The sequence below is a fragment of the Narcine bancroftii genome, chromosome 13 (genome assembly GCF_036971445.1).
Source record: "Narcine bancroftii isolate sNarBan1 chromosome 13, sNarBan1.hap1, whole genome shotgun sequence".
Lineage (NCBI taxonomy): Eukaryota > Metazoa > Chordata > Chondrichthyes > Torpediniformes > Narcinidae > Narcine > Narcine bancroftii.
The window spans coordinates 88,530,892-88,551,360 of record NC_091481.1 but is presented as its reverse complement, the minus strand read 5'-3'; the positions used below and the strand labels follow the sequence as shown (position 1 = coordinate 88,551,360).

Sequence of the window (20,469 nt, the reverse complement as noted above, 5' to 3'; positions counted from 1 at the left end):
AAAAATTAGTCACCTTCTCTAGGGAGTAAAATGATTCCAGCCCTCAGGGTCGGAAGTTTTGCAAGCTCTGTAAAACTCTAGTTAGACCACACTTGGAATAGGGTTCTGGTCACCTCATTCCAGAAAGGATGTGGAAGCTATGGAGAGGGTGCAGAGGAGATTGACCAGGATGTTGCCTGCTTTGGAAAATGTGCCCAATGAGGCAAGTTGAGCAGAGCTGGGGATTTTCTCTTTGGAGTGAAGAAGGATGAGAGGAGACTTGATCGAGGTCAACAAGATTCTGAGAGGCATAAGCAGGGTGGATGGCCAGTACCTGTTTCCTGGGGAAAGAGTAGCAAACACCAGATGATGTGTCTAAAGGGAGGGGAGGAAAGTTTTGGGGAGACGTCAGGGTTATGATTTTATACACAGAGTGGTGGGTGCATGGAATGGATTGCCAAGGATGGTGCAGGAGGCAGGTACAATAGACATACATGGATGTAAGGAAAATAGAGGGTTATAGGTATGAGGTAGGGAAGGTTTAGTTTGTTGAGTAGGTTTACCTAGTTCAGCACAACATTGTGGGCCGAAGTGCCTGTGCTGTAAATATTTTATGCTCTACATTTGGAAACCAGCCCGTCTGTCTCCATACAAAGGCTGGTGCAGGTCAAACTTTGGACGTTGGTGGCGAGAATCTCAGCCACAAACACCTCAGGTCTCGGATTAAGGCAGCAGGATGGGACAGACTCCCTCAGAACAATCTCACACTTCTCAGGGTTGCTCCCATGGTAGTGGAGGGAGGAGCACGGAAATGTGGACATTTTAACTTAATTTGGAGATGCAGTGCAGGAACAGGCCTTCCGGTCCACAAGCCTGCACCATTCAGATACACCCACGTGACCAATTAACCTACTAACCTTTTGGATCTTTGAATCGTGGGGAGCTGGGAGCAGCCAGAGGTTCCCATGCAGGTGACAGGGAGAACATACAAACTTACAGGCAGTGGCGGATTTGAAGCTGGGTCACTGGCACTGTAATAAACAAGAGCGCTGGAGAAACTCAGCAGGTCATGAAGAGACTGTAGGAAGCAAAGAAATGTAACCAACATTTCAAGCCTGAACCTGAATAAAATGGGGTTGTGAGGAAGGGGCTCAGAGAAGAGCTCAGGAGTCATAGATGGATATGGGTGGGAGGGCAAAGAGAAGAAATCTGTGGAGTGAAAGGAGGAACGGGTATCTCTGAATAAAGAGGGAAGGGATGGTGAGCTGGAGGGGTGAGGGAAGAGGGAATGGGTGAGCTGGAGGGGTGAGGAAAGGGGTGGTGAGCTGGAGGGGTGAGGGGAGGAGGAAAGGATGGTGAGCTGGAGGGGTGAGGGGAGGAGGAAGGGATGGTGAGCTGGAGGGGTGAGGGGAGGAGGAAGGGCTGGTGAGCTGGAGGGGTGAGGGGAGGAGGAAGGGGTGGTGACCTGGAGGGGTGAGGGAATGGGTGAGGGAAGGGGTGGTGAGCTGGTGAGGGGAGGGAATAGATGAGGGGTGAGGGAATGAGTGAGGGGTGAGGAAAGAGGGAATGGGTGAGGGAAGGGGTGGTCTGCTGGAGGGGTGAGGGAAGAGGGAATGGGTGAGGGAAGAGGAAAGGGGTGAGGGAAGGGGTGGTGAGCTGGTGAGGGGAGGGAATAGATAAGGGAAGAGGGAATAGGTGAGGGGATGGGTGAGGGGTGAGGAAAGAGGGAATGGGTGAGGGAAGGGGTGGTCTGCTGGAGGGGTGAGGGAAGAGGAAAGGGGTGAGGGAAGGGGTGGTCTGCTGGAGGGGTGAGGGAAGAGGGGAGGGGAGAGGGAATGGGCGAGGGGAGAGGGAATGGGCGAGGGGAGAGGGAATGGGCGAGGGGAGAGGGAATGGGCGAGGGGAGAGGGAATGGGCGAGGGGAGAGGGAATGGGCGAGGGGAGAGGGAATGGGCGAGGGGAGAGGGAATGGGCGAGGGGAGAGGGAATGGGCGAGTGGTGAGGGAATGGACGAGGGGTGAGGGAAGGAAACAGAGGGATAGGGAAAGAGAGAGACGGGGAGGGACAGTGGAATCCAAAGTTGATGTTTATGCCATCTGTTTGGCGAGTGTTCAGACGGAATATTAACTGTTATTCCTCCAGTGTGCAGGTAATCTTGGTTTGGCAGCACGAGGCCACAGACAGCAAGGGAATGGGATTTGGAATTAAAATGTGTGGCCACTGGGAGATCCACGCTATTCCAACAGACAGATCCAAAGCGTTCAATGAAACGATATCCCAGTCTGCGTCCAGTCTCTCCGATGTAGAGGAGATCACGACGAGATGCAGTAGGCGACCCCTGCAGATTCACAAGTAAAGTGTTGCTTCACTTGGAAACGCTGTTGGGGGGCCCTGAATGGTGGTGAAGGAGGAGGGGTGGGTGTCAGTCGAGCATTTCCTCCTGTCACAGGGGTTGGTACAAAGGGGGCAAAGGGATGCGTGGGCAAGGTAGTCCCAAAGGGAGCGTCCCCTGGAGGGAGGGGATGGGAACATGTTTCTGGTGGTGGGATCACATCGGTGGCTGCAACCCCACAAGAATGTGCAAACCCCTAAACTGACCATGCTGTCCTTTATTTAAATCTTTCACTCTTGGTCACGTTTGCACATCAGCACGTCACGTTTTGGGGTCTAAGTACCCTGGCAGGAGATTCTGGGTGATTCCAAACCAGACATGGAAAAGATGCATGTAGTGTGTGTTGTGGTTAGTCGAGCGACAGACCCAGATTTGATCCTGGCCAGTGCAGCAGTGTAGGGTTCCCCCTGGGACCAGTGCGGGGTCCCCCCGGGTCCATTTGCGGGTCCCCCCGGGTCCGTTTGCAGGGTCCCCCCCCCGCGGGGCCAGTGCAGGCTTCCCCTGGGCCAGTGAAGGGTTTCTCCCTGGGCCAGGGCAGAGTAGATGGCAGGTATTTCAGTCAAGTGAAATTGCATCTTAAGTCACACGGACAATCCCCAGATAGTGCAGACTCTCATGGACTAACATTGTTCCCAGGTCAGTGCCACACTGATGCACCTTGGAGATGGCAGCCATTCTCAGAGTGGTGGGGGGTGGGGTGGTGACATGGCACAGATTTCAGGCTTCTATTTGCTTATTGCCTTGTTGATGTGTGGCTGGGATGTTTGTTCAATGTTCAACCACCAGAGCAGCCTGTGTGCTCTGGCAAAGCAGCTCTCTCACTGACAGCAGAGGTGTGCACTCATCAGGAATCCCTCAGCATGTGTGTGGGTGTGATTTGAAACATGGATTCCATATTAAACATGCAGCAACAGGGCTGTAAAATTGACTGAGAAGAGGAATTGCAGTCTGTTTAAATTGGCCGCTGTTGCCATTTCTGTACATGGTCAAACTGGTTAGCAGCCTCGTCTCTGAGTTGATGAAGGGCTTGAGCCCGAATCTCGGTTCTGTATTTTTACCTTTTCTATATAAAGGACACTGCTTGACCAGTTTCTCCAGCATTGTGTTTTTATATCAACCACGGTGTCTGCAGACTTCTGTTTTACCTCTCGACTCTGAAGCCCCTTTCACACTTGCCAGTGATCCCAGGAATCAAACGCTAATCGGCCTTTAAAATGGCAAGTGTGAAAGTAAAATCTGCTCAATGCCGGGGTTTGGCGGCCTCAACCCCCAGTACAATCCCTGGCGTCTGCAGACACCGGCGTTGAGATCAGGCTAGTTTGAAACGGGCAATTGCATTACAGGCCCTTCCTGTAAAGGTAGAACAGACTAAACCCCAGGGATAGACCCTTGCAAGTGTGAAAGTCTTCAGTGTCCTGGTTAGGAGTGGTCTAGTGTGAAAGGCCAACCCCCCCATTCCTATCCCAGGACACTGAACGGGTGATTTACTGGGATGCAAGTGTGAAAGAGGCTTAAATTGATGAAGGGCTCGAGCCCGAATCTCAGTTCTGTATTTTTACCTTTGCTACGTAAAGGACACTGCATGACCTGCTAAGTTTCTCCAGCTGTATGTTTTCACTTCAACCACAGTGTCTACAGACTTTTGTGTTTGACCTCTTGTCTCTGAGTTGGATGGTTTGAGTTGAACCAATATCTCGGGTGATCATGTCATACTGAAAGTCCACAGTCCACTTCCTTTGGATTTGCAGTCATCGAACGGTCTGTCTGAGGCCTAATGCACTGTCAAACCACCCGCAAATTGCCACCCGCAAATTGGAGGAACAAACACCTTGTATTCTGACTGGGCACCCTCCAACGGCATTAACATCGACCTCCAATTTGTGTTCAACCCCTCCTCCCCAGTCTCTCTGTTTCCTGATCCCTCTGACTCCTTCCCTCCAGCTTCTCACCCCACCTTCTTCCTCTCTGATTGGAGAGCTGCCCCTCCCCCACCATCTTTGGCTTCCCCCCCCCCCCTACCTGTTGGCCTGTGCTCTCCCCCTGCCCCTTCCTCCCTCCCTCCCTCCCTCCCTCTTCCCACCTTTTTAAGCAGACAGCTGCCTGTTTTTGGTTGTACCTGCTGAAGGGCCCAGGGCAGCTGTGGGTCTGGAAGTTGGTCCTCTGGTTACTGTGCAACTTCTCATCAGATCCAGGGGAAGGTGCCCTGGTGTCTGTGGATGCTCTGTTCCTGGAGTTCACAGTTGGAACTCATCTGGAAAGCGTTTGGAGTGTCTGCAGGGGATTCCTGAACGTGCTGTAACCTGTGGGGGTGGGGGTGGGGGTGAAGGCAGTGCCAGCAATACAGACAGGGATACCAGTAGGTTCTCATGTGACATGGAGAGGAGAATGACCAGTCTGGGAAAGGAGCAGGGAAATTGACTAATTGGGTCTCAGTTACAAAGAGCCAGCCCAGGCGTGACAACCAAGTGGATCTCTTATCCACCAGCTCTTCAAGGTTTTAATATTTGCCAGGAATCAATCAAACAGAGTCAACAACTACCATTAGAAGTTAAATGAAGCAGAACGTGCTCTCAGCCAACATCGTCAGATCCAGTCATAAAACTGCAGCCAGTGGAGTTTAACCCATTGCCTTCCACCCCATCTCCAAGCCTGCAGCGCACAAACGTGCTGGAGAAACTCTGCAGATCATGCAGCGTCGACGAGAAGTAAAGGGTTACCAATGTTTCGGGCCTGAGCCCTTCATCATGAGCTCAAAACAGGCAGGGGGGAGAGGAGGAAGGGGCAGGGAGAGGAGGAAGGGGCAGGGGAGGAGAAGGGGGAGGAGGGAGGGAGGTAGGGGCAGGAGAGAAGGGGAGGGAGGAAGGGGCAGGGAGAAGAGTAGGTAGGAGAGTGACTTTCTGTGGACGTTTCGTGACCTGGTGAGTTTCTCCAGCACGTCTGTGTATTGAACTCGTCCCCAGCGTCTGCGGACTTTCTTCTTAAACTGCTTCGCCCAACCTGTAGTTTTAATTTTCATCATCCCCTCTGAGTTCTGTTCTCTTTCACTAATTAGATCATCTACTTTATTAAACATGATTTTTCTTTCCCAAGATATTAACTATGCCTTATTACCTTGAATATTTCTAGAGGCTGATTGGATGCTGGGTTTTCCCATGTGCCAGTGAAAGAACTTAAAGTTTGTCATTGGCCGTGTAAACCTGCCAGTGAAATGCACAATATAGATTATATTTTCATTTAACCTTCCTAAATCATGGCACAGTATGCTATTGTGTTTGTATCCCAGAACTGGATTAATTAATTTAAAAATTGTCCAGAGAAGAATTGAAACACCGCGTGCCGAATTGAGAATTTTATTTAATGAACAACGAGTACCTAGAATTTAGACGTGTCAACAATGGAGGTCAGAAAGCTCCCAGATTATTGTGATTCACAGAAGGTAGCGTCTGCCTTTGGGAGGCAATCTGCTGACCTGATCTGTCTGGTGTGTACGTGATTCCAGACCCACAGAAACGTGACTGATTCTTACCTTCCCTTTCTAAAGGTTTGTCATAAAAAATGAAAGTCTGCAGACACTGAGATTGAAGTAAAAACACAAAGCTGGAGAAACTCAGCAGGTCAGACAGTGTTCTTTATGTAGCAAAGGTAAAGATACATAACAAATGTTTCAGGCTCGAGGCCTTCAAAAAGGTATGAGTTACAGGTCAGCGTTTATCAGTCTCACAGCCTGTGGGGAAAAAGCTATTCCCCAGCTTGGCCGTCCTGATGTTGATGCTCCTGTACCTCCTTCCTGATGGTAGTGGATCAAAGATCCCATGTGCTGGATGGAAAGGGTCCTCAGTAATTCTTTAAGATCTGTTTAAGCAACACGCTCAGTAAATGTCATCTCGTACCGTGATGAACGGCTCAAGCCTAAACGTCGATTCTGTATCTTTATCTTTGCGATGTAAAGGACTCTGACCTGCTGAATTTCTCCAGCGTTAGGCACTTTTACACAGCCACTGAACAGAAGAAAGTTTCTACTTTGGTGGCAGTGTGAAAATGTCAGGACAGAATTTTTAATGTGAATTCCGTCCCATAATTTTTCCACTGGGTCCCCTGCACATTTTGACAGAGCAGCTGCAGTGTAAATTGACTGTGGCCACTCAGTAAGAAACAGGCCTAATGAATACAATGTTTCCCCCCTCCGACAAACTCCACAACACAGGAAGGGCTATGTAAAAGTCCCTAAAAGGGCCCTTGTGTAAACGACCCCATCGGGGCACATCAGAGGTGAGTAATTCCAAAGTTTTTGTGTCAAAATGGCCATTGTGTTTTTACTTTTAGATCATACACATCACCCTTTGTTTACTCAGCTAAGGTACACGAGGAGAGTCACCTCTAAAATTGTCTTCATTAGCATCTCAAAGGTCTGTCATCTTTCTTTGGCTTGGCTTCGCGGACGAAGATTTATGGACGGGGTAAATGTCCACGTCATCTGCAGGCTCGTTTGTGGCTGACAAGTCCGATGCGGGACAGGCAGACACAGTTGCAGCGGTTGCAGGGAAAAATTGGTTGGTTGGGGTTGGGTGTTGGGTTTTTCCTCCTTTGCCTTTTGTCAGTGAGGTGGGCTCTGCGGTCTTCTTCAAAGGAGGTTGCTGCCCACCAAACTGTGAGGCGCCAAGATGCACAGTTTGAGGCGATATCAGCCCACTGGCGGTGGTCAATGTGGCAGACACCAAGAGATTTCTTTAGGTAGTCCTTGTACCTCTTCTTTGGTGCACCTCTATCACGGTGGCCAGTGGAGAGCTCGCCATATAACACGATCTTGGGAAGGCGATGGTCCTCCGTTCTGGAGACGTGACCCACCCAGCGCAGCTGGATCTTCAGCAGCGTGGACTCGATGCTGTCGACCTCTGCCATCTCGAGTACTTCGACGTTAGGGATGAAGGCGCTCCAATGAATGTTGAGGATGGAGCGGAGACAACGCTGGTGGAAGCGTTCTAGGAGCTGTAGGTGATGCCGGTAGAGGACCCATGATTCGGAGCCAAACAGGAGTGTGGGTATGACAACGGCTCTGTATACGCTTATCTTTGTGAGCTTATCTCTGTCATAAGAGCAGGCAAAATAGCAACTTTCCCATCATTCTTCTTGATATTCCATTAGTAGGTGAGTCACTCCAGAGGTGGTGGATGGTGCAAGCCCAACATTGATTCTCTACACCATGAGGTATCTTGGTATCACTCCAAATATGGCAAGGAAACCTGCACCATATTATCACCCACGACTTCCCCACTTGTCCACCTTAGCTGATGAACCAGTGTTGCTAATTCAACACGTTAGATGCAGGAATAATGTTCCTGAAATTGGGGAACTCGCGGGCAAGGGGTCACAGTCTAAGGATAAGGAGGATGCCATTTAGGACTGAGATGAACTTGCGGAACTCCCTGCCACAGACAGTTGTTGAGACTGATTCGTTAGATAGATTCACAGGGAAGTTGGATATGGCCCTAATGGCTAAAGGGGTTGAGTTAAGGACAGAAAGCAGGAATAGGGCCTGATCGATCATACTGAGTGGTGGTGGTGCAGGGGTTTTAAAGGCTGAACTGTCTCCTCTCCAATTTTCTATGATTCCAGGGCGTGCTGCAGGGGGAGAAGGATGGTCAATTCCCATCACCATAGGTAGCTTGTTAGTACTGCTTTTGAGCAGCAGGTTGGATTTTGAAGGCCACAGATACAGTGTGCTGGATGGAAAGGATCCTCAATAATTCTTTGAACCCTAGTTGAGAAACACTCTCAGTGAACATCATCTTTCATGGAAAGGGAGGCCCCAGTGAGTTGTAGGACTTTAAAGGTCGCTAAATGGTGCAGGTTATGTTTCCAGGTGAAGTTTGCAACAGGTAGACTGGTCTCATTAGTTTAAACATTTACAGAGCCTGCATTATTCCAAGAAATGGCAGTAGTTGCTTTAAAATATGTCCAAGATTAAAGTACTTTTTTTTACAATTGATTTCACAAAGACAGTGAACCATTTGTGTGATTATCAGGTCATTTCCAGGACATGGAATCACTCTGCTCTTTGCCAAGTTTGAACTATAGATCTGAATTTTCTCTTCAGATCTGTTCAAGCACCTTATTGCATCATTCAATGCTGTATTTAAACATCAGCATATACTGTCTCGTGTGACACTGCATTGCAAAGTGTCACGCTTAAAATTAATTTCTGGAATCATTATTAGTCAAACCAAATATTTGTCAGATTGGAGTAAAGGGTATACATTCCATCTGTTGTTGTCTTGAAGTGTAACAAATGTTAATTAATAATTGCATTTCATTCCAGATATACAAAGATTGAAGATCGTTGCTCTGTCTGACGGGAACCTGTGATAATGGCCAGGATGGCATGGACAGCCATCCTGCCTCGTCTCCTGGGACCTGGAGTGCTCATTACTTCATTCATGATGATCATTTGGGAGGCAGAAGCAGTTCACACTCAAAATTCTGATGCTCTTTCCAATTCAACCTGTGCTGGGTCCTTCCAATGCAACCCTGGCATCATTCTCCCAGTATGGTACCCACAAGATCCATCCTTGGGAGATAAAGTTGCCAGAGCGATCGTCTACTTTGTTGCAATGATCTACTTGTTCCTTGGAGTCTCCATCATAGCCGACCGATTCATGGCCTCGATTGAGGTAATCACTTCACAGGAGAAAGAGATTACAATCACCCAACCCAACGGAGAGACCACCGTCACCAGCGTTCGGATCTGGAACGAGACCGTGTCCAACTTGACACTGATGGCACTGGGCTCCTCAGCACCTGAGATCCTCATGTCTGTGATTGAAGTGTGTGGGCATGGCTTTTTGGCTGGAGAATTGGGGCCGGGCACCATTGTTGGCAGCGCGGCATTCAATATGTTTGTCATCATTGCTTTGTGTGTCTACTGCATCCCTAATGGTGAAATTCGAAGAATCAAGCATCTGCGGGTGTTCTTTGTCACTGCCTCCTGGAGTATTTTTGCCTATATCTGGTTGTACCTCATCCTGGCAGTTTTCTCCCCAGGCGTTGTCCAGGTTTGGGAGGGTTTGGTGACCCTTGCCTTCTTCCCAGTTTGTGTGGTCTTTGCGTGGATTGCAGATAAGAGGCTACTCTTCTATAAATATGTCTACAAGAGGTACCGGGCTGATAAACGTCGGGGGATCATTATTGAGACTGAAGGGGAGCCTCCCAAAGGGATTGAGATGGATGGCAAAATGATGCTGGAGCACAGAGATGGAATTCTTCCTGATGGAACGGTGATAAGTCTGGAAGGCAAAGACCAGGATGAGGGTCGAAAGGAAGCCATTCAGATCCTTAAAGACCTTAAGCAGAAACACCCAGATCGAGAGCTCGAACAACTGGTCGAGACTGCCAATTACCACGCTCTGCTGCATCAACAAAAGAGCAGAGCTTTCCACCGCATTCAGGCCATCAGGATGATGACAGGTGCGGGCAACATCTTGAAGAAGCATGCCGCTGAACATGCCAAGAAGACAACCCAGCACGAGGAGGAGAAGGTTGAGCCAGACGATGAGCATCTCAGCAAGATCTGCTTCGAACCGGCCAACTACCAGTTCATGGAGAACTGTGGGCTCGCCACACTGACTGTGGTGTGCAAGCGGGGAGAGCCGAACAGCACCTTCTACGTGGACTATCGAACAGAGGACGGGTCAGCCAATGCCGGCTCGGATTATGAGTACAGTGAGGGCACCTTGATCTTCAAGCCCGGGGAAACCACAAAAGACATTACCATCGGTATCATTGACGATGACATATTTGAGGAAGATGAACATTTCTTTGTCCGCTTGGAGAACCTCAGGATTGGAGATGAAAAGGGTACATTGGACACTGACTCTCCTAAGGGGCACCTCATCTCTCCTTCGACTGCTACAGTGACAATCCTGGATGATGACCACGCTGGCATCTTCACCTTTGAGGACAAAGTCCACCACGTCAGTGAGAGCATCGGCATTGTGCAGTTGAAGGTGCTGAGGACATCTGGAGCACGAGGGACAGTAATCCTACCTTACCGCACTATCGAAGGCACAGCCCGAGGAGGAGGTGTGGACTATGAGGATGCGTTTGGTGAACTGGAATTCTCGAACGACGAGACAGTGTAAGTGCACAATGCTGGGTGGGCATACCACCACAAACAGACAGGCCAGCCATGTTCCAGTGCTAAACCATAGCTAATTATGGATTATTCATGATACAATTGCAGGTCAACCTTGTGCATTGGAGCTGAAGCCTTTAATTCAAGCCACACACAGGTGTACTGGAGAAACTTAGCAGATCAGGCAGCATCCACAGGAAGTAAAAGCTTTGATGTTTCGGGACCTGAGCCCTTCGTCGAGAATGTGGATAAGCAGGTGGGGGAAGGAAGGTTTGGAAAGGGCAGGAGCAACTGGTCCTTTGAAATTGGAGAGGTTGATGCTTGGAGACTGCATACGTCCTGTTCTCCTCCCTTTCCTTTCACCACCTCTCCTCCCTCGCCCCATCTTTTAAGTTGGGTGTCTACCTGTTTGCCCACATTCCCGACAGAGCCCAAGCCCAAAACATCGGCTGTCTTTTATTTCCTGTGAATACTGCCTGACCTGCTGAGCTTCTCCAGGGATTTTGGGTGTTGTGTCAGACCCCAGCCCCAGCACCTGCAGATTTTCTTGTTGAGCACCCTTTAATACTTGTCTTTTTGATTTCCAGTGAAGATGAAACTCTCGTATCTCATTCTTTCCATGGCTTTCTCTCTGAATAAAATGCATTCAGAAATGTTTCCCATCAAACCCCCCCCCCCGGGACTGAACTCCATTGCAGATAGTTGCTTCAGGTGAGGTGCAAGTTAGAAGAATGGGAAGAACATCCTGGTGTCTCTCAGGAATTTATCAAAGAGAAGGCTGGTGATCAGTCCCATGGGGGGAGTGAAAGTTAGACGGAGTTCGTCAGGGTGATTGTGGCCTTGGTGGAATGGAGCAAGGGAGTGAATTTAAGATGTGTTTTGTGTTGTTAAAATCTTTCTTGTGCCACTTTGAGGCATGAGTTGAATGCAAAAAGGCTTGATTTTAGCCAAATGATGTCCCAAAATATTTTGCATCGCACCTTGGCCTCATGTAATAGTGTTTGGGCCTTTCTTGTTCTGATGGACTCGCTGCCTTGGTGAAGATTAACGGTAAGTTCCACCACTGAGAAATTTCTGAATGTTTCTGTGGAAGTGGAATTTGTTTTTGGGTGAAGATACGAATATTTTGAAGTAAGTGTTAAAGGTGAACTCTGGCCACTGTGGTTCAGCTCTGTATCTATGTTCTGGATTTGTGATGGTGTCAATTAGAAGAATGAACCTTGGTGTTTGTGGGTTTTGTGTCCGGACGTAGTATTTCCCCGAGCCTGATTGTTCCAGAGATGGACTTGTGCAGGGACTCTGCATTGCAATGAAATGCTTCCACTTTCAGGATCAACTATTTTATACTTGGAAACCTGAACACTGAAGAATCTGTGAGCTATTACGTAGAACTATGGGCAACTCTTTTAGTAAACTGTTAGCGTTGCACGGATTACGTTCACTGCTTGGTTAACATGCAGATGTTATCATACCATATGGAGTTACCACTTAGAGTTGGGGAATGACTATAGTGTGAGATTTCAGAATCTTCTGCACCATTGAGGTCAGTGTGTGCGGATAATTCTTGGACCTGTTGAGACTGAGAGAAGCAGCGTTTTTCCTCGTGGGAACAGTTGAAAGATCAGAGACCCCAGTCTGTAGCTGCTAGAATTAGGAGGGAAAATCTCATCCTAAGTTGAGGACTACCTGTAGTAACAGAGCAATACAGCATGAAAGCAAGCCCTTTGGCCTATCTGGTTCACGCAGGACAAGATTACCCACTCAAGCTGGTCCCACTTGCCTGGATTCAGCCCATGTTGCTCTCAGGAAGTGGTTCTCAACCTTTGTTTTCCCACTCATACCATCTGAAGTAGTCCCTGACTAACCTCACAACACCTAGTCCATAGGATACCATAGGTGCTCAGTGGCTAGTGAGAGATATCACTTCACGTGGTATGTGAGTGGGAAGAAAGGTTCAGAACCATTGCTGTAAACGTTTCCGATCCCTTGACCTGCCCAAATGTCTTTTAAACATTGTAACTGTACTTGCCTCTTGCAAACTGTTCCAGACTCCCAAAATCCTCTGAGTGGACAAACTTATCCCTCAGGCCACCTGTTAAGACTTTTCCCTTTGGTTGGTTGTTTTTGTGAAATGTTCAGCCTGCCTTGATATACTCATTCATGTTCTTTCACATCTTGTCACGTTGATTTGCTCTCTCCTGTGACATTCTCTCACATTGCTGGGTTAGATCTACTGAAAGCTGCCATTATATTAAAGGACGTGACCTACACTGGTTGCCCACCTCTCCCCACTTCCGGCAGGCAGAAGATCGCCACCGATCTCCGGATTCGGAAATGGACATGTCATCGGTAAAATATGATGCCTTTGCAATGTTTAACTGCGGTCTTGCACTTTATCCCAGTAACATTGGAGCCTACACTTTTGTACTATAATTACAGTACCTGCTGTATTGGTTGATTTGTCTGGATAGCACGCAGAAGAAAGCTTTTCACTGTATCTACCTGCACCCCAGTTTAATTTCCATTCTCTCCATTGCAACATATCTGCCCTTTCTTCCACATGATGTGCTTCCATGGATATTGTTCTGCACCTACCATTAATGATCAGTTTCCAACAGCCAATTCTATCAATAGCCATTTCAGTCGATGAACCTTGTTTCAGCGGGGACTTGTGGTACTGATCTGTCACTTAACACTAGTGTTCACTATTAGAGGGTGTCCATCACAGTGAAAAGGTTCTTGTGAAAGGAGGACTTGTACGCTACATCGTCCATGCATTGTTGCAAAAATGTATTCAGCATAAATTGAGAGACGCCTGCAGTTACTTCTCTCATGTGGAGGTGCGGACGATTATGAGGGGTTTGGATCGGGTGGACGGCCAGGGCCTTTTTTCCTGGGGTGAGAGGACATCTGTTTAAGGTGAGGGGAGGAAAATTGAGGGGAAACGTCAGAATTAAATTTTAACACAGAGTGGAGGGAGGCTGTAACAATAGGGACATTAAAAGACTCTTGGACGGGCACCTGGATGTAAGAAAAATAGGATTGTGGGTGTGAGGGAGGGAAGGGTAAGATTGTTGTGGAGTAGGTTTATACAGTTCAGTATAATATCGTGGGCTGAAAGGTCTTAACTGTGCTGGAATGTTCTATATTTGTCTGCAGCTCAACATCCACGTTGATGACTTTTTCACCCAAACGCGTCTTATTTTCCAGTGATTGGCCTGTATCTCTCCGGGCCTTCCCTTTCCATATACAGTAAAACCCCTGGTATCTGGCTCCTATGGGGATTGGTACATGCCGGACAAGTGAATTTTCCATTTGCTGTAGATTGTGTTTTGTGACTGCTAGGGGCACCAATTTTAAACTTACGTATTTTTTATCTATTTGGTTTTTTCGTAAGTTACTTGAATTCAAGATAACGTCTTTTACCATACCTGTCAAAATGATTTTTGAATGTTACACTTGTTACCGCCTCTACCACTTCCTCTGGAAAATCGCTCCATTATTCACCATCTTGCCTCTGAGCCAGCAGATTGAACATTCAAACAGCTCTCCAGAGGACAAAGCACAAATCTAGATTGCTTTATAGCTTATCCCTTGATTTTTTATGTTGTAGGCCCATGATCCTGACTCCCAACCACCTCACTGTTTCTGCAGATTCCTCCCTTTTTGTTTGAATATCTTTTCCATAAATATACATAATAAACTCTTCAATATCAAAGTGTGGGTATGTATATAAAACTTTTCTTCCAAAAAACAAAAACCCCCTTCTTTTTTACCATATAAATCCACACTCCGTCAGGGCTCACGTTTACATTGACTGTAGGGAAGTCGCTTGCATTTTTACTACCAGCAGCTTCTAGTAATGTCATTTATTATTATTATAGATATAATTATGATTGGGGCCCTGACATAATCCAAACACGATCGCCGTATCTTGAGAAATGTCTCATATTTGTTCTTTAAATCGGATGTAATACTTTCTATCAGTATACATCCCACCGTTCATCTCAGCGGTCTACCGTGTGACCTATAGAGGGGAGTCGCATTTCCAAATAATCGCAACACATTTCTTAGCCACTGCTAAGGCTATTTTAACAAATTAAATTTAGAAGTTAGTTAGTTTATTGCTTATTTCAATAAAGTTGCCCAAAAGATAAAGCTCTGGCTCGCCTGTGAAGGCCATCCCTGTTCTCCTTGTTATGGACGGTTGGATTACAGGTGGGTGGAAAGCAAACATGAGCCATTTTGAGTGCAGGTTATTTAGTCATCGCATGAATCACTCATGCTAAATAAAAAGCCCAAGGCACTACCACTGAGGCTACACGTGGACAGATTATGGCTCCTAACCAAACCCATGGTCAAAGGGTTATGTTTGATGGAACTCTTACAGGGCCCTGAATGCCACACTGTCTGCAAGGAGTTTGCACCTTCTCCCTGTGTCTGTGTGGGTTTCCTCCAGGTGGTCCAGTTTCTTCCCATGATCCAAAGACGTTTGGGATTGGTCATGTGTGTAATTGGGCAGCGTGGGTTCGTGGGTTGGAAGTGCCTGCTACCAGGTTGTATCTCTACATGAAATTAAAATAATCTCTCAACGGGGGAAAAAGGAGAGTGTTTGGAGGGAATATCAGAGTTTAAAGTGGTCTGTGACTAAAGCTAGCTGCCACCAACGGAGTAGTGGGATGAGGGGAAGAATTATAATGCAGGGAGACTGCTTGCTGTTAGATATACGTTGATTAGACAGACACCTTCTGCCTTACCACTTCATCCCCTGCTCTTTCCCCTCAAGGCCAGGATCTCCTGCTACTAGATTTTCCTGTTTATTGTACCAATAAAGTTTAATGGCTCAGAAAGCAGAGCATCAACACAGGAGTTTCATCTGGGATTCAGTGTCCCTTGGTCACCAAAGAATCTGCTCTGAAATGTAGACATACAGCACGGTAGTAGCCCCTTCCCCCGTTTGGCCCACGAACCTGAGCTGCCCAAATACCCCAATTAATCTTCAACCCCCTCCCATACATTTAAAAGGGTGGGAAGAAGCCAGAGCCCCCGGGGAAATTGGGGTATTTGGGCGGCACTGACTCATGGGCCGGAAGGACAGGAGTCCCACCACTCCTTGGGCACAGATGGAGGCTGCCGGTAGGCCATCCCTGCTCTTGACTACTCCTTGCTAAACTCTGATGTCACTGACAGCCGTGCAGTCATCGTCATGCAGTTGGAGTTGACATTATTGCCTGGCACAGTGGTGCCATGGAGTGCACTGGCATCCTCTCACGTCCCAGAGACATGAAGGATGGAATGGTAGTTGGCCATTGGAGATTGTCCCGGCGTCTAGGCGAGTGGGGTAATGTGGGGAATATAAAATAAAATGGTGTTGATGGTCACTGTATGGACTGCACGGAACAAAAGGCAGGTTTCTCTGCTGTATGACTGCGATGGCCACAGAGGCCTCTGTAAATGACCCCACATGAGTTGGAGAAAGGTGGAATCAGGAAGGGGGAGTAGGTTGCAAAGAGAATAGTGAGGGAATGGGATTGGTCAGTGAGGCAGCAGAGAATTGATGGGCCAAATGGTCTCCTAAGCAGTGAGGTAATTTGGTAATCCATAATACCCCACTGGGTTACTTCAGAGGTGAGTTAAAGGTCGACTATGAGATTCACAGCCACCTGGTAGACTCGAGGTCACCATTATTGAGTCCAATATTTTATGCAGGTTTTATTAGAATTATGTGAATGTAAAACTCTTTCTGCAATAGTGGGATTTGAACTCTCAGAATCAGAATCAAAATCTGATTTTATTGTCATGAACACATCATGAAATTTGTTGTTTTGTGGCAGCATCACACAGTGCAAAGATTTCTATAAACCACATTTCAAAATAAATAAAATAATGCAAGAAAAAAAGACAAAGTCCAAGTGGGGCCGTGTCTGTGGTTCATGGTTCCTTCAGGAATCTGATGGTGGAGGGGAAGAAGCCGTCCTTGTGCTGCTGGGTGCTCGTCTTCAGGTTCCTGTGCCTTTTCCCTGATGACAGCAGAGCGAAGAGGGCATGGTCTAGGTGGTGGGGTCTTTGAGGATAGAGGCTGCTTTTTTAAGACACACCTCCTCTTGTTGATATCCTCAGTGGAGTGAAGTCTGGTGCCTGTGGTGTCGAAGGCTGAGTTAACAACGAACTGGAGTTTTTTCCTGTCCTGAGTGTTGGCACCTCCAAACTCTTTCCTCCACATCAATAGACCAGGCCTGTGGACGTCAGGCCAGTAGTTATCAATATGGCACAATATTCTCACTGCTGCCATCAGGAAAGAGGTGTCGGGCCCACAAGACTCGCACCACCAGTTGCTCCCCCTCCACCATCAGACTCTTCAATGACAAACTCAATCAGGGACTCGTTTAAGGACTTTGACTTTTCCGCTTTATTGATTTTTTTTTCCTCTCTGTATTGAACATTGTTTACTTGCTTATCTGTGTACATTATGTACAATTTTCTTTGCACATACAATAATGAGTAATTCTGCCTGGCCCGCAGGAAAAAAGAACGTCCGGGTTGAATGTGATGACGAGTACTGACAGGAAATCTGAAATCTCTATTCACTTTATCTGATCCTTATTTTGTGTACCTCTGGAAAGTGACTCCTCAATTTCCTTCAACCCCAGCCCCTCTCTTGGCCCCAACCACCCCCACCCCCCAGCCTTGGTAATATCCTTGTGAATCTTTTTTGCACTCTCAAGTTTTACGACATCTATCCTGAAGTAAGGTGATCTGAACTTTACGCAGTATTCCAAATGTAGCTTTGCGAAAGTCTCGCACAGCCGTAACACAGGGTCCAGCTCCATGACCTGCCTTCGTTCTACATCCGTGACTAGTGCTTGACCTGGATTGGCCCCAGTTTGTACAAGGCATTACATTTGGCATCTCCCTGTTAGTGATCTGCCAACTGCCTCAAGAAAGATGTCTCCAAAGCAGGTCAAAGTTCAACCATTCCAATGGTATTCAAGCTGCTGTTTACTAGGATAGCTCCTTGCTGGTGAGAGTCCAAGCTTGTAGTGTGGCTATTAAAATGCTATTTTACCTTTCATAAGAAACAACTGTGAATAAATCATTTGTAAGCAGCTATAGAACAAAAAGTGATGGTAATATGCTAAATTAATCAATTCTAGATTGAACTGATGCTGATGGTTTGAATTTTGAGAGATTTATCAAACGCAGGGTGAAGACGATGATTCATCTTCAACTTCAACGGTAATGTGTGAAAATGTGCTTTGACTCATCAGAACGAGAAGGCGGCAGGGACATTTGATGTGTAAATGAATGGGCTGTGTTCCATTGTTGGCAATAACCATTGCTATATTTACTTGCATACAACGCTGGTCTATTTTGGTGGCTCATTGAGGTGAATAAATGACTGTATTTGAGGAAAGGTTTTTTTATAGACGGGATATGAGGACCTAATAGAGCAACAACGCCCCCAAATTTGCCGGCTTCCTGTCGTATGTAACCTATCACCCCTCTCCCAACAATTCGTGGAATGTGTTCCCTGAAGTGGGAATGAAACCCGATGTTAGGAACGCAGGTCTTCACTCATCAGTGGCCACAGCCATCGGTGGTTTTCCTGAATTATACCAGAAACACAGCTCTCCCCGTGGAGCAGAACAGCCTTGATACAGGCGTTTAAGTCCATCACATTTATACTGAGTCTTGTATTTAACCAGATTTATCCCATTTACCAACGTTTAGTCTGTGTACATTTCTGTGCCTTTGGGATTCATGTACTTATCGTCACATTCAAGATTTCAGCCACTTTCTGTGGAAATTCTTCCTCAGATCCCTCAAAATATGATCCCCTTCACCTTATACCCAGACCCCGTTGGTTTAGACATCCTCAACTGGGGGATAAAGATTCTTAAGATCTGAACAGTGCCCTTTAGCCATCTTCTGAACCCTTCTGACTTCCCTTGTGATCTCTGGGCATGGGCAGATCCTTGTGGGTTGGCAGTGACGCATTTTAAAAATTGTTAGCTTATTTGGAACCTGAGTTCTCACTCCACGGTCTGTCGCAGAGTGCCAAGAAGAGATCCTGAAGGCAGACAAGTTGTGTGTCAGAGCCAAATCTGGCATGGGGAACGGAAGTTTTCCTGTTCCTGATGGCCTGGGATCTCACACTGTTGAAACGTGTTACTTTTGGCACCCAATCTTGGAGCTGCAACAGTTCACAGCAGAAACACTCTTGTTACAGTCAGGTGAACAGTGAAAGAGTGGGATATTCTTATTAGCAAGAGCAGCATCTAAAATCAATCCGAGTGGAAACCCTTGGTGTCAGACTTTACTGAGCAGGGGAATGAGTACAAGGTGAGAGGCTCCTAGCCCTGCAGTGTGGAAACAGGTTCTTCAACCAACCAGCACCAATTTGCACTAATCTGGCGATAACCCCATTTTATTCTCCCGACATTCCCCTCAACTTTCTCCAGCTTCTCCCAGTAGAGGACAACGTACAGCAGCTCGGTCCCCCCAGATCTGTGCTGGGAAAAATCATCAGGCCAAACAGTGGCCGTAGTGGGGGAAAGACCGTTCACATTCAGACTGATGGTTCTTCATCATCTGTTTTGATAAAAGGTGCCCAATGATCTGAGCCTTTAACTCACTCTACACCTGCTTAACCTGCTGAGGATTTTGAGCTTTTTTAGTTTCATTTCCCATTCACCAGCATCTGCACTTTTTTTCCTTGTTTCTCAAGTATTTGAAACTGTCTGCGGAAGTGTCGGGCGTTTTCCTCGGTTTGTAGCTCGTGAACGTAACATTGAAATGGCCTCTGGTTTTGATCGTGTCATTGACCTGCTGAAATCTTCAAACTTTACTAAATAAATCACCAAGGCCGATGCGGCTTTTGTTCTTTGACTAGGTGGGAGTTGGGTTGGGTTAGAGTCCAATACTCTTTCTACCTTCCTCACCTCAGTGGCGTTACAACTGGCATTAAATTCGAGAGAAACATGTCATTCTAAACCTTGTTGCACATCAGTACCGTATATTCGTGTGTAGCAGTCGGTTGACCCCCCTATTTTTGGCTCTAAAATCTGATTTTTACCATATATCGCTTGTAAAAGTTGACCCCCCTCCCCTTATTTTTGGCCCTGGCCCTGTCCACCCATCCAAGCTCCCGACACTTCGAACACACAGGCAGTTACTGCGGTCAAAAGTAGTATGTGTGTGTAATAGTCAACTCCCTAAATTTTACCCTAAAAACTGGTTCACAAAATTGCACTTTATATATGGTGCATCATCTGCTATTCCAAGAATTTTCTAGACCATCTTACTGTAAACACCCCCCCCCCCCCATTCCCCTTCACATAGGAGCTGCGTTCACCCGTTTAATGGTTCGTGGGTATCCAGTCACATTTTATTTGATGTCCCTTGATGTCTCCAGCAGGCCAGGAAACATTTGAAAATTTGTACAGAAAGTAGAGTCCACATCAAAGATCCTTTCTCAGACCTGGGGAAGAAGGAAAATAAGTGGCTCTTCAGTTGAAGGGAAGTTCAGAGAGTGAAGGATAAGAAAAAGGGAAAACCATTTAAAAGGGCGCCCATTTAAAACAGATGTAGAAGAATTCTTCAGCCAGAGAGGGGCGAGTCTCTGGAATTTGCTGCCATGAGTGGTAGTGGACGTCAGGTCACTGGGTGTATTTAAGGCAGAGATTGATAGGTATTTGAATAGTCAGGGTATCAAAGATATGGGGAGTGGGGCTGAGTGGGAGAATGGATCAGCTCATAATGGAATGGTGGAGCATACTCGATGGGCCGAATGGTCTACTTCTGCTCGTGCATCTTATGGTCTTGTGTGGGGATAATCGTGTAAGTGCGTGGGTCAAATGGAGCAGATAGAGGATGCTGGTAGAGAACGAGGTGGGAAGTGGGACATTTTCAGCAAGCTGCTGGAGAGAGAAACTCCTGGCCAATGTCATAGACAATGCAGCAGAAATGG

At 47.1% G+C, this 20,469-nt stretch overlaps 1 protein-coding gene and 1 long non-coding RNA gene across 9 annotated transcripts in view; one reads left to right on the top strand and one right to left on the bottom strand.

Moving 5' to 3' along the window:
• The window catches only part of LOC138748448 (uncharacterized), a 162,847-nt gene that overhangs the window by 11,105 nt on the left and 131,273 nt on the right, over positions 1-20,469 (bottom strand). Inside the window, exon 3 of one of the 2 annotated variants that reach the window (XR_011348039.1) lies at positions 19,858-19,980. The exons of the other annotated variant lie outside the window; for it this stretch is intronic. This is a non-coding gene — a long non-coding RNA (uncharacterized lncRNA). Of the gene's footprint in view, positions 1-19,857; positions 19,981-20,469 lie in introns of those variants that run through there. 2 annotated transcript variants of the gene reach the window in all.
• Positions 1-20,469, top strand: part of LOC138748445 (sodium/calcium exchanger 3-like) — a 173,627-nt gene that overhangs the window by 31,757 nt on the left and 121,401 nt on the right. For 4 of the 7 annotated variants that reach the window (XM_069908686.1, XM_069908682.1, XM_069908683.1 and 1 more), the window contains exon 2: positions 8,688-10,502. In XM_069908686.1, coding sequence (XP_069764787.1) covers positions 8,737-10,502 — 1,766 coding nt within the window. In that variant the 5' untranslated portion in view covers positions 8,688-8,736. Of the gene's footprint in view, positions 1-2,121; positions 2,332-8,687; positions 10,503-17,464; positions 17,521-20,469 lie in introns of those variants that run through there. The other 3 variants (XM_069908685.1, XM_069908684.1, XM_069908689.1) reach the window with 2 other exon arrangements.